This window comes from Trypanosoma melophagium, assembly GCF_022059095.1.
Source record: "Trypanosoma melophagium isolate St. Kilda chromosome Unknown ctg16segment0, whole genome shotgun sequence".
Taxonomy (NCBI): Eukaryota; Euglenozoa; class Kinetoplastea; order Trypanosomatida; family Trypanosomatidae; genus Trypanosoma; species Trypanosoma melophagium.
Genome location: NW_027125144.1, coordinates 404,354 through 418,036, shown reverse-complemented (window position 1 = coordinate 418,036; position 13,683 = coordinate 404,354). Strand labels below are relative to the sequence as shown.

General features: G+C 38.2%; 3 protein-coding genes across 3 annotated transcripts; all 3 read right to left on the bottom strand.

Moving 5' to 3' along the window:
- Nucleotides 1-197: 197 nt before the first annotated feature.
- On the bottom strand, nt 198-7,553 carry LSM04_001225 (Proteasome activator complex subunit 4 C-terminal domain; the record flags this gene model as incomplete). Its single annotated transcript, XM_067337585.1, has 1 exon — nt 198-7,553. The coding sequence occupies one exon, from the start codon at nt 7,551-7,553 to the stop codon at nt 198-200; it is 7,356 nt and encodes a 2,451-aa protein (XP_067193471.1).
- A 2,239-nt stretch (nt 7,554-9,792) lies between these two features.
- On the bottom strand, nt 9,793-10,800 carry LSM04_009439 (uncharacterized protein; the record flags this gene model as incomplete). The annotated part of the gene is made up of 1 exon (XM_067337584.1): nt 9,793-10,800. The coding sequence occupies one exon, from the start codon at nt 10,798-10,800 to the stop codon at nt 9,793-9,795; it is 1,008 nt and encodes a 335-aa protein (XP_067193623.1).
- A 1,029-nt stretch (nt 10,801-11,829) lies between these two features.
- LSM04_000207 (Vacuolar import/degradation Vid27) lies at nt 11,830-13,485 on the bottom strand (the record flags this gene model as incomplete). The annotated part of the gene is made up of 1 exon (XM_067337583.1): nt 11,830-13,485. The coding sequence occupies one exon, from the start codon at nt 13,483-13,485 to the stop codon at nt 11,830-11,832; it is 1,656 nt and encodes a 551-aa protein (XP_067193451.1).
- Nucleotides 13,486-13,683: the final 198 nt, after the last annotated feature.

The window sequence follows — 13,683 nt, the reverse complement described above, 5'->3', positions numbered from 1 at the left end:
GAAAGCAAATCCAAAATAAAAAAAGATAATTAACCACAACAAGAGAACAATCAAAAAAAAAAAAATAACGAAGAAAAAAAAAGAAAAACACCACACGCACACAAAAAAAAAAAAACATCGCTTCTAGATCAAACTAACGGCTATTACCTCACAACGACCCATTCTGAGGACTCATTCATTTACTTATGCACATGAACTCAAACCAGATACACGGGTGCGGTGAGGAGCGGCAGCATCACTTCAATCTGCGCTTGTGTGAAGTGTTGTCGGTGTTCCAATTCCCATCCATCGCGGTGTGAACGCCACCAGTCTTCAAACGCCCGTTTAATCGCCCGTCGAACTTCCGGCGCGGTGTCATTTGCGTGGGCGGCGAGTCGTTCCATCAATCGCGGAACATACGGCGGCACAACACCGGGCGTGGCGGAGAGAATGGAACACAATGCGAGGAGCAGCGCAATGCGTTTCCGCTTGCGTACATGCTCCTGCAGAACATGGGCGTTATTATTATTATTATTATTATTATTATTATTATTATTATTATTATTATTATTATTATTATTATTATTATTATTATTATTAGTGGTATTAGTATTATTACTGCAGAGAGCAGTAGTATTCGTATTCGTTGTAGTAGTAGTAGTAGTAGTAGTAGTAGTAGTAGTAGTAGTAATAGTAGTAGTAGTAGTAGTCGGATTGATCGTACTATTTGTATGATTTGTAGTACTATTCCCAGTGGTGTTTGACAGTTCCCGCATTTGTACAGAACATCCCTTAATAAGTGATGTTGTTTGCTCCTCCGATGCCACACGTGTGAGAACGGCGAGAAGGAGTTTTCCTTCACTGCGTGTACGCCCATCTCCGTGTGCAATACATTGAAGTGCCGCACGTAGTACATCTTGCATAATAACATATCGACCAATACGGTGTAAGTTGATAAATAAAATAAGACGAAGCATACGACAGAGAATAACCTTTGCTTGTTTAGATCGACCATACGGTTTTTTCTCCTCCAGTATCTCACATAAAAGTCCTACAATGCCATGAATCGTTTCCTTCGGCTGACGAACATATGCAATACTGTCAAGTGTCAGTCGCACCATTTCAAGATCATCCACCTCAGAAGAGATAATATCAAGCGATCTTGCAAGTAGTGAAGTCACACTATTAATACGCAGAGAAATAAGCGGTGGAGGTGGTTGAAGCCAATACATGGCAATAGTCTTTAACGCAGACATATTCATGGAAGGCGATGAAACACGAGTGCCATCTAAACTAAATGCATCTGTACACAACGGAGAAGACGCAGAAGCCAACGCCGGGGATAACTCTACAGACGGTGAAACAGGAAGCGGCACAACTGCCATACCAGCCGTAGTCATCATAACAGTAGTATTAGTATTCGTTGTAGTAGCTGTAGTAATAGTCGTATTCGGCGTGGTCGTACTATCTGTATTCGTATTATTATTGTTATTATTACTATTACTATTATGCATATTATCATGCGAAATCATAATACTTTTTGGATTCGGTACAATCATGAACGGATTTGGGGCTGCACCTAGTGCGGGTGTATCGCTCCATGGTGCTAACGCCTGGACCGGTTCTGCTGGTAAAGGTGGTAATTCAACAATTTGTTCTATACGATCCACAAACGTTAATATTTTGTTTTGTACACCAACATTAGATGGGATATACTCACTCTGATTTACACAAAGTCGCATAATTTGACGAATAACACTAGAAGAATATCTCCGAATACGTGTAGATGTTGTATAAAGGAATAAATCTTTATTGGCGATAACATGCTTATGTAATCGTGGAAGTAACTCAATGTTTACATCAGATGCAAATACAAATAGCAATTGCATTATAACAGATAATATTCGCACAAACTCTTGTGTTCTTCCAGACCACCATGGAGAAGTACTACCACTACTACTACTACTAGTATTAGTATTAGTATTAGTAGTAGTAGTAGTATTAGTTATTAATACATCCCCGTCTGTATTAACAGGAGTTGGGTTATGCATGACTTTTTCACTCGGAGGCTCTAAAGCTTCAAAGAGAGATGCATAAAGTAACCAAACTTCTTCCTGTTTTAATGTTCCATGTAAAGCGGAAACACTTTGTAGAAATGGATCAAGAACATCATGTGGAACAATACTTTTTGTACAAATCATCATAATAGTATCTATATAACATGATAAAGCCTCTTGTCGCATCTGAGGATGACGTTTAGATATACGAATAGCAGCAATTAAAATATCTGCAAGACAAGAAAATAACCATTGTTGACTTTCCTTTGCAGAAGTACTATCACTTGTTGCTATATTCATATAATCACGAAGTCCCATCTTTACTATACGTGTGAACATACGAACTGTTGGTTCCACTCCAAGAAGATTTCCAAACGTTTTCCATACCCGCATTCTCGACTGTGAAAAAGTCTTTTGATCATGACGTAACTGCATTACATTCCACACCCATCCTTCTCTTAATTTAGATTCAAATAGAGATTCCTTATCTTGCGCTACCGCAAAGGGTGGATTAATCTCTTCATCTAAAATACCAGATAAATGACCAATAAGTGTCTTAAATTCTTCTCGTGTTGCCTGACATTTTTGACTTTCCTGAGCATTATTAAATATTATTCTTTCTGTATAATCTTTACGAAGTACCACATCCTCAGATGCCATAGTGATCATTTCTCCATCATGAAACATATTTGGAGTAATATATTCTGCATCTACACGTATGGCTTTAGGAGGAAAGATAATACCTACTTCACGCAATCCAAAAAATGATGGACAATTACGCATTAATATTTCATAACGATTTCTAAAGAACTTAATATTTTCCTTAGCTTCCATAGGTGCACATCGCATTAAAACATATCTCTTTTCACGTGACTCTTTTAACGAAATAAGAAGTGTTTGTAATATATGAAAAGATGTCGCACGAATTTTTACATGACTATTCAAAGAGAGACGAAAAAGTGTCACCACACTCTGTAGTGATAAAAGTGATACTTGTGATGGTTGATAAAGGGCAACTATCATAAAAAGACAATTCAAAGCTCGTTCAGGTGCAGAATTTGAAAATTTTACAGCAAGTGAAAGGAGGTCATCAGAGAGTTGAACCACAAGTGCATTTTCCATTCTTGATAATCCACCAAAACAGGCTGCTTTTTGAACATTTTTGCAAATTCCCAAATGTTTTGTCCGAAGTTGCTCTGGAAACTGCATTAAAATCTCATACGTATGAAGAATTAATTCACTATCATCGTAAAAGCGTGGGCTGTTAAAACCCGAATGCGCAAGAGATAATGCACTAGCTAATTCACTTTTTAGCATCGAAGGAGAATCATTTAATCCTTCTTTTCCCGATAAAACATTACGTATTTTTCGATCATTATCATCATATCCATCATAATCTTCAGCAACGTCTTCTTCTTCTTCTTCTCCATTCATACCACAGTTAACATTATTATTACTATTTTCATGACTAGTAGAATTGGTTTGGGCGGTAGCATCTGTCTTGATATTATCATGTCCGTCAGTAGAAGAAAATGTATCAACCATATCTTCATCCATAATAGGAGAAGCAGCATTATTATTACTATGATGATTATGATTATTGTTATTACCACTAATATTTGTAGAAACAAAATTATGATGATCATGATGTGTTGCATCTTGATCATTTGTGCCGTGACACTTTTTCCAAAGATCCGCAATTCGTTCAAGCAACATAAGGTGATGTTTAATAAAATTACGTGTTGCCTCACGGCCCATAAACGGCATACAGTCTGTTAGAATTTGATAACAATCAGACTGAATCATTTGATATGGTGAGAAAAGAAGTGTATGGGCAACCGAGATTAACTCGATAAGACGTTTGGGTGATACCGTATACAGAGGAATAACACGTCTAGAATAGATAAAAGATTCCGCCCTCATTCGCCAATACATAACAGGAAAATAATACCGTCCTTTTAGAGTTTCAACAGCACTAGAGGCAAATATATCAAGACTTTGAGAATATGGACGACTGTGATCATACCGTAGTGGAGCCCCAACACTGATATTACACTGCTCTGCGAGAATAGCCAAAAGAGAGTGCAGACTTCTACCATCAAGGTGTAATTCCTGTTGTGTATCATTTAGTGGTGGTTTCCCTCGCATTAATAAACTTTCTTGTAATTGCAATGCGGTAGCAATAACGTTATCATCCGATAAATCCCCCACAACACGTCTAAGTACATGTTCCAGCAGCATATCATGAATATTGTCTAGTGAGCATGTCATTAAAGTTCCTCCTCCTGTTGTGGTTGATGGCGATGATTGTGAAAGTGTTGATGTTAATACTGAAGATGAAGAGAAAGAAGATGATGTTCTCCACGACCATGTAGTCTTTGGATTTTGTGCCCACCATGGAAACATATTACATGCATCTTCCTTCTTAATACCCGCCCGTAGTTCTTGGTTAATTTCAAGGACTATACGTAACCATAATAATACTCCACGTAGAATACTTTGTGGGGTAAATGCATGATCATTATCATTATTATTATTATTATTATTATTATTATTATTATTATTATTATTATTATTATTATTATTATTATTATTATTATTATTATTATTATTATTATTTTCATGGTCATCAGCTTCGAGTATATCCTGCAGTTTACTATTATCACTCTTGTTTTCGTTATTAGACTCCATATGACTATTTACACTGCTACTGCAATGGTTATTATTATGATTACAATGACTACAAGGAAGAAAGTGACGAAGACCCTTACTACCACAACCTGTAGGAGGTGGAGTAATATCTTCAATACCATGAATAACATCGACAATATCTTGAACAAAATTCTGGTAAACTTCCATTACATATTCAATATGTTCTTCTGATGCCTCTCGCCATGTCATTCCCACACTATTACTACGACAAAAACCCATACTTACTTCATATTCATCCTGTAATTCATCATACTCTGATTCTTCCGAGTCATTAATATCCTCATCATCATTATTACTATTACTATTATGATCTATTGTACCGGATCTGGGTAGTGGCATCGCATGTGCTTCAATACACACAGTTTCTGTATAAGCTGCAAACATGGCAGAATAAAGTGTACCAATCGCATTAATACGTTTTACCTCTGTAATATGTATTAACTGGAACTGTAAACAACGTAATATTTCATATCGATAGGAAAAACCTGCAAGACCAGCCCCACGAACACATCCAGCAAGCAAATGTATACACCACTGAACTTCACTCTCTGGGGTTAATATATTTTGTAAAGGTGGTATAAGAGATTGCATAGCCCAACGCATAATTCGATCAGGCGCACGATGTGCTATAGGTTCCAATAGACAACTCACGGCAGAAGCTTTAGATAATACATCTTTTACTTGGGATTCTTTTATTGCTTTTGTTGCACAGCAGTTAAAAGTTTCTTCACTAATATTTTGACATAAAGCTGTCATAACTTGCACAAGATGACCCAAATCTTGGGCTTTAGTGAACATCACATGGCTAGAACATTCAAAAATTCGTTCTACAAGTGCTACCGCAAAACTGCATTCCACTTCTTGACCACCTAAAAGTTTTTTGAGACTCGTGATTGAGCACGTCGTGAAAATAAGATCTAAAGCTGACATAAGAAGTGATACATCGTTTGGATTAACCCATGGTAGTAGTAATGGTAATACATCAGCAAGAAAAGCCCAGCAATCATCACGTGTGGCACGACACTCACTAAGAGGGTAGAGTGATTTTTTTAATAATTGCAATGCTACAGAACGCTGCATAGGTGATTCCGTTCTATTCCGTAAACCAGCGTCCACGTATGGGAGAATAAGTGGATGTACAATTTTAGGTGAAAGTGAGGCAAGTAATCCAATAGTACGTGGCGCATCCCTCAGTCTGTGATGAAGTGATGAAAGTAAGACTGGGGCCACGAGGTTTACAAAGCAATCAACGGTTTCCTGATTCCATATATAATCATCTGGAATACAACGTCCTTCAAAAGGTTCTTCTTTACTATCCCTTCCACTAATACTATTACTATTACTAGTACTACCCCTACCATTATCGTTATTGTTATTATTATTATTATTATTACGCCTATTACGACGTGCGTATTCTTGACTTGACTGTACTTTCATTCGTCTATGCACAGCGGCAACAAGACTACTGTAAAACCTGAACACACGACATAGAACACCCCTATCGGTAGCATTCGGACGAATAAAAACACTAGTAGCAAGAATAAAACGTCGTAAATGATTCCATAATGGTGAATTTGTGTTACGTGGAAGCATATTAGCAACAAATCCCACTGCTGCTGGCATTTCCTGTTCATCAATATGAAAGAATGAAATTTTATTAAGCACACCAAAACCCAAAGGGCTCTGTAATGATCCTGTACCATCTGCAATGGGCAAACGTAATTCATACAACATTAATGAAAAGAGTGGTTCTGCATACTTATCAAAATCCATCACACCCACATGATGAAGGGCCATTTTAAATACAATCTTAAGAGAATACGCCATCCAGTTTCCGGATCGCCCTTGTTGCCAGTAAAGTGAATCTGAAAGAAGAAAACGCACCAAACGTTCCGTCATTGGCAGTGGAGATCCACTTCTCCTATCCACAAAATGATGTATAGGAATAAGATGAGAGAATAAACACAACATTAAAGGTGCCTCTTCATGCTCTGGTGAAAAGTATGGTGCAAACGTCTCCCATAATCCCATCCACGCATCCTCGTCAAAATGCAATGCGGCACATTCACAAACACATTCCAATTGTCGTCCCACCACCTCACGCATTCCATGAAAGACGTGAAGATCCATTACACGATCGGATTGAAAAAACAGTGATAAAAGAATCACCACTAGCGGTTGCCATGGAAGTGAAAAGTCAGGACGTACGGTAAAACGACGCCGACGAGATTGTATAACACGACAGAAACATACCGCGACTCTTCCCCAGCAATTCGTATCACGCTGAAGAAAGTCCCAGTCTACAAGCCATGCGTACAACACTGGCACAATACGGCGCTGCACATCATATGGAACATGATATGAGCCCATGCCATCTGTAAAGGTGGAGAGGAAAAAATCACAGCGATGTTGTAATTCCTCAACAGCGTCGTGAAAAGTTAAATACACTTTGCTTGGTGAAGCATAGGCAGGAGCAAGCGATAAAAAATTATTAGCACTAGTACACGAACTCATCGATGGAACTTCATCTCGTCTTTGCGGCTGTGTTGATGCAAGACGACGGGCCACCTCCTCGGGTGTACCAAAGTCTAACAGCAACTCGGCTCCCTCGAGAAGTGTGGCACGATCATTAACTTCCACAGCATCTCGCAAACGTGGATGAATGCACTGTAATGAGTACGGTAACAATGAATCCTTATAAAATTTTCTTTTTGCAGAGGACGCCTTAGTTATTTTTGGTGTAGGATACGATGAGGACACCACTGCCGCCTCCGATCCGGCCCCAGAGAGTACCTTTTCAGTCATAAACCCAAGGGTATTCGTTTTTATAACAATAATAATAATAATAATAATAATAATAATAATAATAATAATAATAATAATAATAATAATAATAAATGAACCGCGAATGACAAACAACTGCTGTTTTTTCTTAGTTTTTCGGGAGGCTTGTGTTTTAGTTCCTTTTACTCTTTTTTAATATTCTTCTTCTCTCTTTTTTATTATTGAACGTTACTCAGTATCTTCTTTTTTTTTTTGTGTGTCTGAGGGGGGTGAAGGTGTGTATACGTATACTTCCCTCCTATATAAACTTTTCTTTTAGTTATGTAAACTGATCAACTTTTTTTTTATAAAATATTTGCGGTGATTTGATATATTCTTTGTATTTGTTCTCCTTCAATGCGTCTTCTTCTTACTTCTTCAGTTACCTTGAGTTCTTTTTTTTCTGTTTTTTTTTGTTTTTGCTCTTTTTTTCTTTTCTTTTTTCTTAGTTTTTCTTTTTGATGCTTTGCTTAATTCCTTTTCTTTCTTTTTTTCTTTGTTTCTGTTTCTTTGCGTTTGTATGTGTTTTATTTAAACAAAGCCAGTGATGATGAAACACAACACTTTAGTTACTGTGCAGAAATACTTTCTTTTCTTTCTTTTTCTTTTCCTGTCTTATTTGCCGTTGCTGTTCCTGCAGATGTTTTGCCTTCTCTGCTCCCACAGTAACCAGCACTGCAGTTCTTTTTCTTTTTATTTCTCTTCTCCACTCTCTTTCGTATACAACCAAGTTGTTAAGTAAGCAAACGCACACGGAAGTAAGTAAGTAAGTTAAAAGGAAAAAGAATTTGTTTTTTTTAATTGTTTTTTTTTTTAGAAGAAAATCAAGAAAAACAAAAACAACAACCACAAGAAACTAATGAAAAAAAAAACAAAAAAAGCACTTTAGCACTAAGAGTCAACCCTCAGTAAAAAAAAAAAAAAATTGGACGTTCTTGGCAATAATATACTTCTCTCGCTTCTTTATTACTGTTAGTACTTCACGTTTCTTACAATCGTTGTCTTCACTCTCTCGTAATTCTTCTTCTTCTTATGTTACCCCCGTACCGAAGAGAAATACTTTTATTTGTTTATATTTATTTCTTTCTCTAAATATCTCTGTCTTATACGTGTGGCTCCTACTCTTGTCGTAACGTCCCTCTCGTTGTGCTTTCTCCCTCTTTAGATGGAGCGCGAGTTCTTTTGAAACAACAACGAAAGAGAGAGAGAGAGTAATCACCAATGCAAACACAATTTTATTTCCGCAGGGTTTATCTCTTGTTCTAGGAAGAGTAAAACAGGAAAAAAAACAGAACTATATATATATATATATATATATATATAGTGTTATGTGATGCCGGTAACGAGTCAGAACGGCAGTTACCGGTTCTTCAGCTTTATTGGGAATGTGAATATAATTTCTCTTTCCTAATGCGATTATTTTTCTTTTCTGCCTGAAAAACTGTGTTCCGCTACTACGTTTATACCCTGCTTTTTTTTGCGTTTAAATATTTATTATTATTATTATAGTAGTTGTTATTATTATTACTATAGTCGTTATTATTAATTAATTTATTTATTACTTGTGGGGAACAGTCCTTTCTTCGTCTAACTAGAAAAAAAAAGAACAATAATCCTGTACAACTGTGGTATGCACGTATCTAATTAATAAATTAACGTGCCTATGAGCTTCAATAAATGCTCTTGTGTTTTGTTTTTGTCTTTCTTTTCTCTTTGCGTACCGCCTAAAGAATATAAGTGCAAAGTAAAACAATGATATATATATATATATATATATATATGAAGAAAAGAAAATGAAAACAAGAAAGCAATGATGTCATAAATGGGTTTATTAAATTAATACAGGAATACATATATCACTACAAAAAAAAAGAGAAACACAAGAACAACAGCAATATCTGTCATGCAATAAACCGCATATTGTGGTCAACCATAATGTTTTTCTTTTCTTTTCTTTGTTTTCCTTGCTTTTTCGCTTCAGTGAAGAAAACTACATCCATAAGTGATATGTTGTTGCATCATACATCCATAGCAGGTAGCAGTAAATGAGAGAGTGAACATAAGAAGTAGGGTGTGTCTGTTTCTCATTCGCCCCGCATCTAAAAAAACAAAAGAAAAAAACAGAAAAGTGAAAAAGAAAAGGGAAACGTATGACACATATGCCTACAGTTCTTTCTCACTCTCTTTCTTCTTTATATATATATATATATATACTCACATTCTACAAGAGAAAACACACCTCTACATCTCTTTCACCGTTACCACAGTACACCTGCCCGCAATCCGCAGTGTTTGGGCGATACCAGAAAAGTGATCCGGCGTAAAATAGATTCTGCACCGTCACAATACTCGCAGTGGGATCATACTTCACAACCCACACACCATTCGGTGCATCATCGGTGATGGGCGAAAGACGATCTGTCACTTCACTGTACGTTGGTCCGTACAACAGACGATTGCGGTTCACATCGGCAGTGTGATATACACGCATGTAACACGATGGTTTCATCGCATTTCGTACCGGTTGTCCAGCGAAGAGTTCATTCTTTGTAACCCCGCCGCCAGGCGTGAAGACGTACTGTCCACGCACAATTAACGCACAGGCCTTATCGTGGAGTTGAATAAAGTGCGCCAATCGCACCGTTTCAGGAGCGGCCACAATCATAAACTTTGGACGTTTCTTCTTTGGTGCGGCCGCCTCCTCGAGTTCCTCGGCGTCCTCCTCTTCCTCCTCTTCTTCCTTCTCGCCCTCATTCTCCTCCTCCTCCTCCTCCTCCTCCTCCTCCTCCTCCTCCTTTTCTCCCCCCTCGCCGTACTTTTCACGGGCCTCCGCCAATACGGTGTCCGCCTCTGGCGATGGGAGCTCCGGCTCCGGCTCCGGTGGAATATCCCGCCGTATTTTATATAAAAACATCGGGTCTCCCACATAAACACCCCGCAGCTCATCGCAGAACTTCTCCTGATCCTCCGTGATGCTCTCCAGCAGTGTCCAGGAGGTTCCACCGTCAACACTGAAGAAGCTGAAACGCTGGCCAAAGATACCATCGGGCATCGCCTGTGCAATGAGGTAATCCGCTTTATAACCGAATATTTTACCCCAGAAATGCACCGCTGTGTTGTACTTGGCCCCTAACAACGGAAGTGAGGACTGCAGTGCCGCACGCTCAGCAGTGCTAAGTGCACTACCAACGAAGGGAAGCCCATCCGCGTTTCCCGCAACAGATGACATGCTGTTGAACGGAGACAAAAAAAAAGAAGAATCACCAATTATCAAAGAGAAAAAAAAACAGATATACAGAAAGAAAGAAAACCAAGGTACTTCAATTAAAACTACGTAAATAAAAATACCTTGGGGAGACAGGGAAGATCAATTAACCTTCTATAGGTGTGGTTCTTCCCTTGAAACTTGCGTTTTTACCTTTGTGGTTGGTTCCACCCACCTGAAAAAAAGGGGGTAAAAAACAAGACCGAAAGGCAGAATAGGAGAAAGGTAAGAAAAAAAAAGTAAAACAAAACCAGAAAACAGACAAAAAAAAACAGTAATACGTCACATTTCCAATCTAAAAAAAAAAAATCCATATAAGAATGCTCTTTTCACCTTTTTGTGGAGATCTAATACTCTGCACGCAATTCCAAAATAGTTGGAATAAGCTTGCGGATACACACTCATTTTTACATGGCCCATGTTTTGTCTTCTTTTACTAGGGATATAGGAGGGGGGAAAAAAAACACTCAGTATTTCTTTTTATTTTTCTTTGTACTTATTTTATTTTTTTTTTTGCTTTCACCATTGCCTTTAGTTATTCATGCATTTAAAATTCAGCATGGCGCAGTAGTTCGAAGACGCCACATAACTAAATACAAGGAACGGTTACTGAACAAAATGTGGTACTAAAAGTGCCTTTTAATTCACCTCCAAATGAGCGAGGAGAAGGGATGGGATGGGATGGGACCGAACAACGACAAGCAACAAGAAAAAAAAAATAACAATCGTTCACTTTAATACCCTGCAATTTCTCTGAAAATAAATCATATTAAGGCAAAGAAGAAACAGTCTGAATTCAACACACGCACTCTCATCTAACATCTGGTATACTTTTATCACATATTCCGTTCAGTGGGTTCTACTGTCTTCCAAGAAAATAAATTAACAAATAAAAATCATATCCCAGAATAAATAGAGAAAAGTCGCATGAACCCTTATTATTTTCCATCACTCATTGGTAAAAATGACTTGTTCGCCCCCTTTCACTAGTCCTCACAAATAAGCGTAACGTACTGAACCCCTCTCTGTACGCTCGTGTAACTTTAGAGGAGCCATACGGATGTCAGAGTCAGTTAAGTACATTATTTTATCGGGAATTTGAGCTGAAATACCAATAACCTCATTTTTCACCAAGGCACTCTCACCAAGGCACATACGTCCATTTTCCTCAGCTCGCTTTGCGGCTTCAAGACTCCATGTAAAGATGTAGTTTCCACTGTGCGCAGTAATGCAAACCTCACGCCCACCATTTCCATAACGATCGAAACCACCAGAAACAAAATCCAGGTTATCCACACCACCAAGAACCGCAAGTTGTTCTGATGTTGGCTGCAGCTTTAACGGTGCTGGCTTCTTTTTGCCCATTTTTGAAACAAACCCAGTCGTATTGGCGCCTCGATCATCCACATACGCCGTAGGCATGAACAGCAAAAATTTCTCACACACTGCTACCACATAAGATCCATCTGAAGTCACATCCACAGCAACAATTGGCACTTTAGTCTCTAACAGTGTTTGAGCTGCCTTTGGATTATATTTACCATCCTCCCGACGGCTACCAGGAGGACCACGGTATAGACGAATACTTCCTGCGCCATCTCCAATAACAAGGTGTCCAGCACTCGTAGTCGCATGGCAGGTAAATGGTTTCTTTAATGATGTCAGCTTGTATTTATCTAGTGTGCAACCAGGTTCCATGACAATGTTTCTGCGAGGGTCCATCCTACAGTCCAAATTGAAGGCAACATTGTCAGTGAGGCAGGTGTAAACAGACGTTGGATCAGCAATGTGAGCACTGTACGTCACTGCCCGTACTTTCGAGGGTAGTGTATGCTCCTGTACCACCTTTCCATATTCTATATCATATTCGTATAGTTTCTGATCATCTATGCTCAAAAGCTGTAGTTTGGTTTCTGTGTCATCTAATAAGGCATTATCACATGTAGTTAATCCAGGTACCAGTATTTTTCCTGTTGTACTTTTACTGAAACCATGGGAATCAAATTTAGGTGCTTGAAGTTCAACCGTATCTTTAACCTTTCTTAACACTAGTGCCTTATTGAATCTCACGGATTCACTATAACACACATTTCCAGCACCAGTCTTAGTTGCCGCCTCATGTGAGACATCCAATTCGTAAACGGGTTCTTGGTAATCATCATCTGGTATTTGTGAAGTAGCGGCATTACCAATGTAATCATAACCTTCATCATCATTGGTTATCGTATCAATGTCTGATGATGTTAAAAGAGCGTAGGTGCAACGGTTGTACATCTCCACGAAGCGCATTGTAAGTTCTTCCGGTGTCATCTTCACATTATCTTCAGAGAATACAAATGCCATGGATTGCAATTGACCATCAACAAATGCCGGCCAATGTACAGAACCTGTTTTACGGCTGTATCCAAGGGAAAGACCGTCCCCGATAGGTTGGATAAGTACCTCACACTCCTCATCATCAAAATCACCTAAAACCTGAATACAATACGATTCCCGTGATAATTTCAGGATTTTTATAGTGCATTGATCACACTCTGATGGGTCAAAAAGAGTTTTGTAGCGTTCTCCTTTTTTCACATATAAGTTACCATAACCACTGAACACTGTCTTAGCCTCCTCTTGACCTCTATCCATATTATTTCTCCACATCAATAAACCTATAAAGGAATGAAAATAAAGTAGATAATCGTCAGATAAATTTGTGTTGTTTTCTTTTTTTTTTGTCCTTTTTTCCTTTGATTTCTCAAGGTGTTTGCCTCCTAGAAACTATTTTAATTCGCCTGTATTTACACCTATAAAGAGAAGAAAATGCAAGAAAAATATGAAGAGAAAAAACTAAAAAAAAAT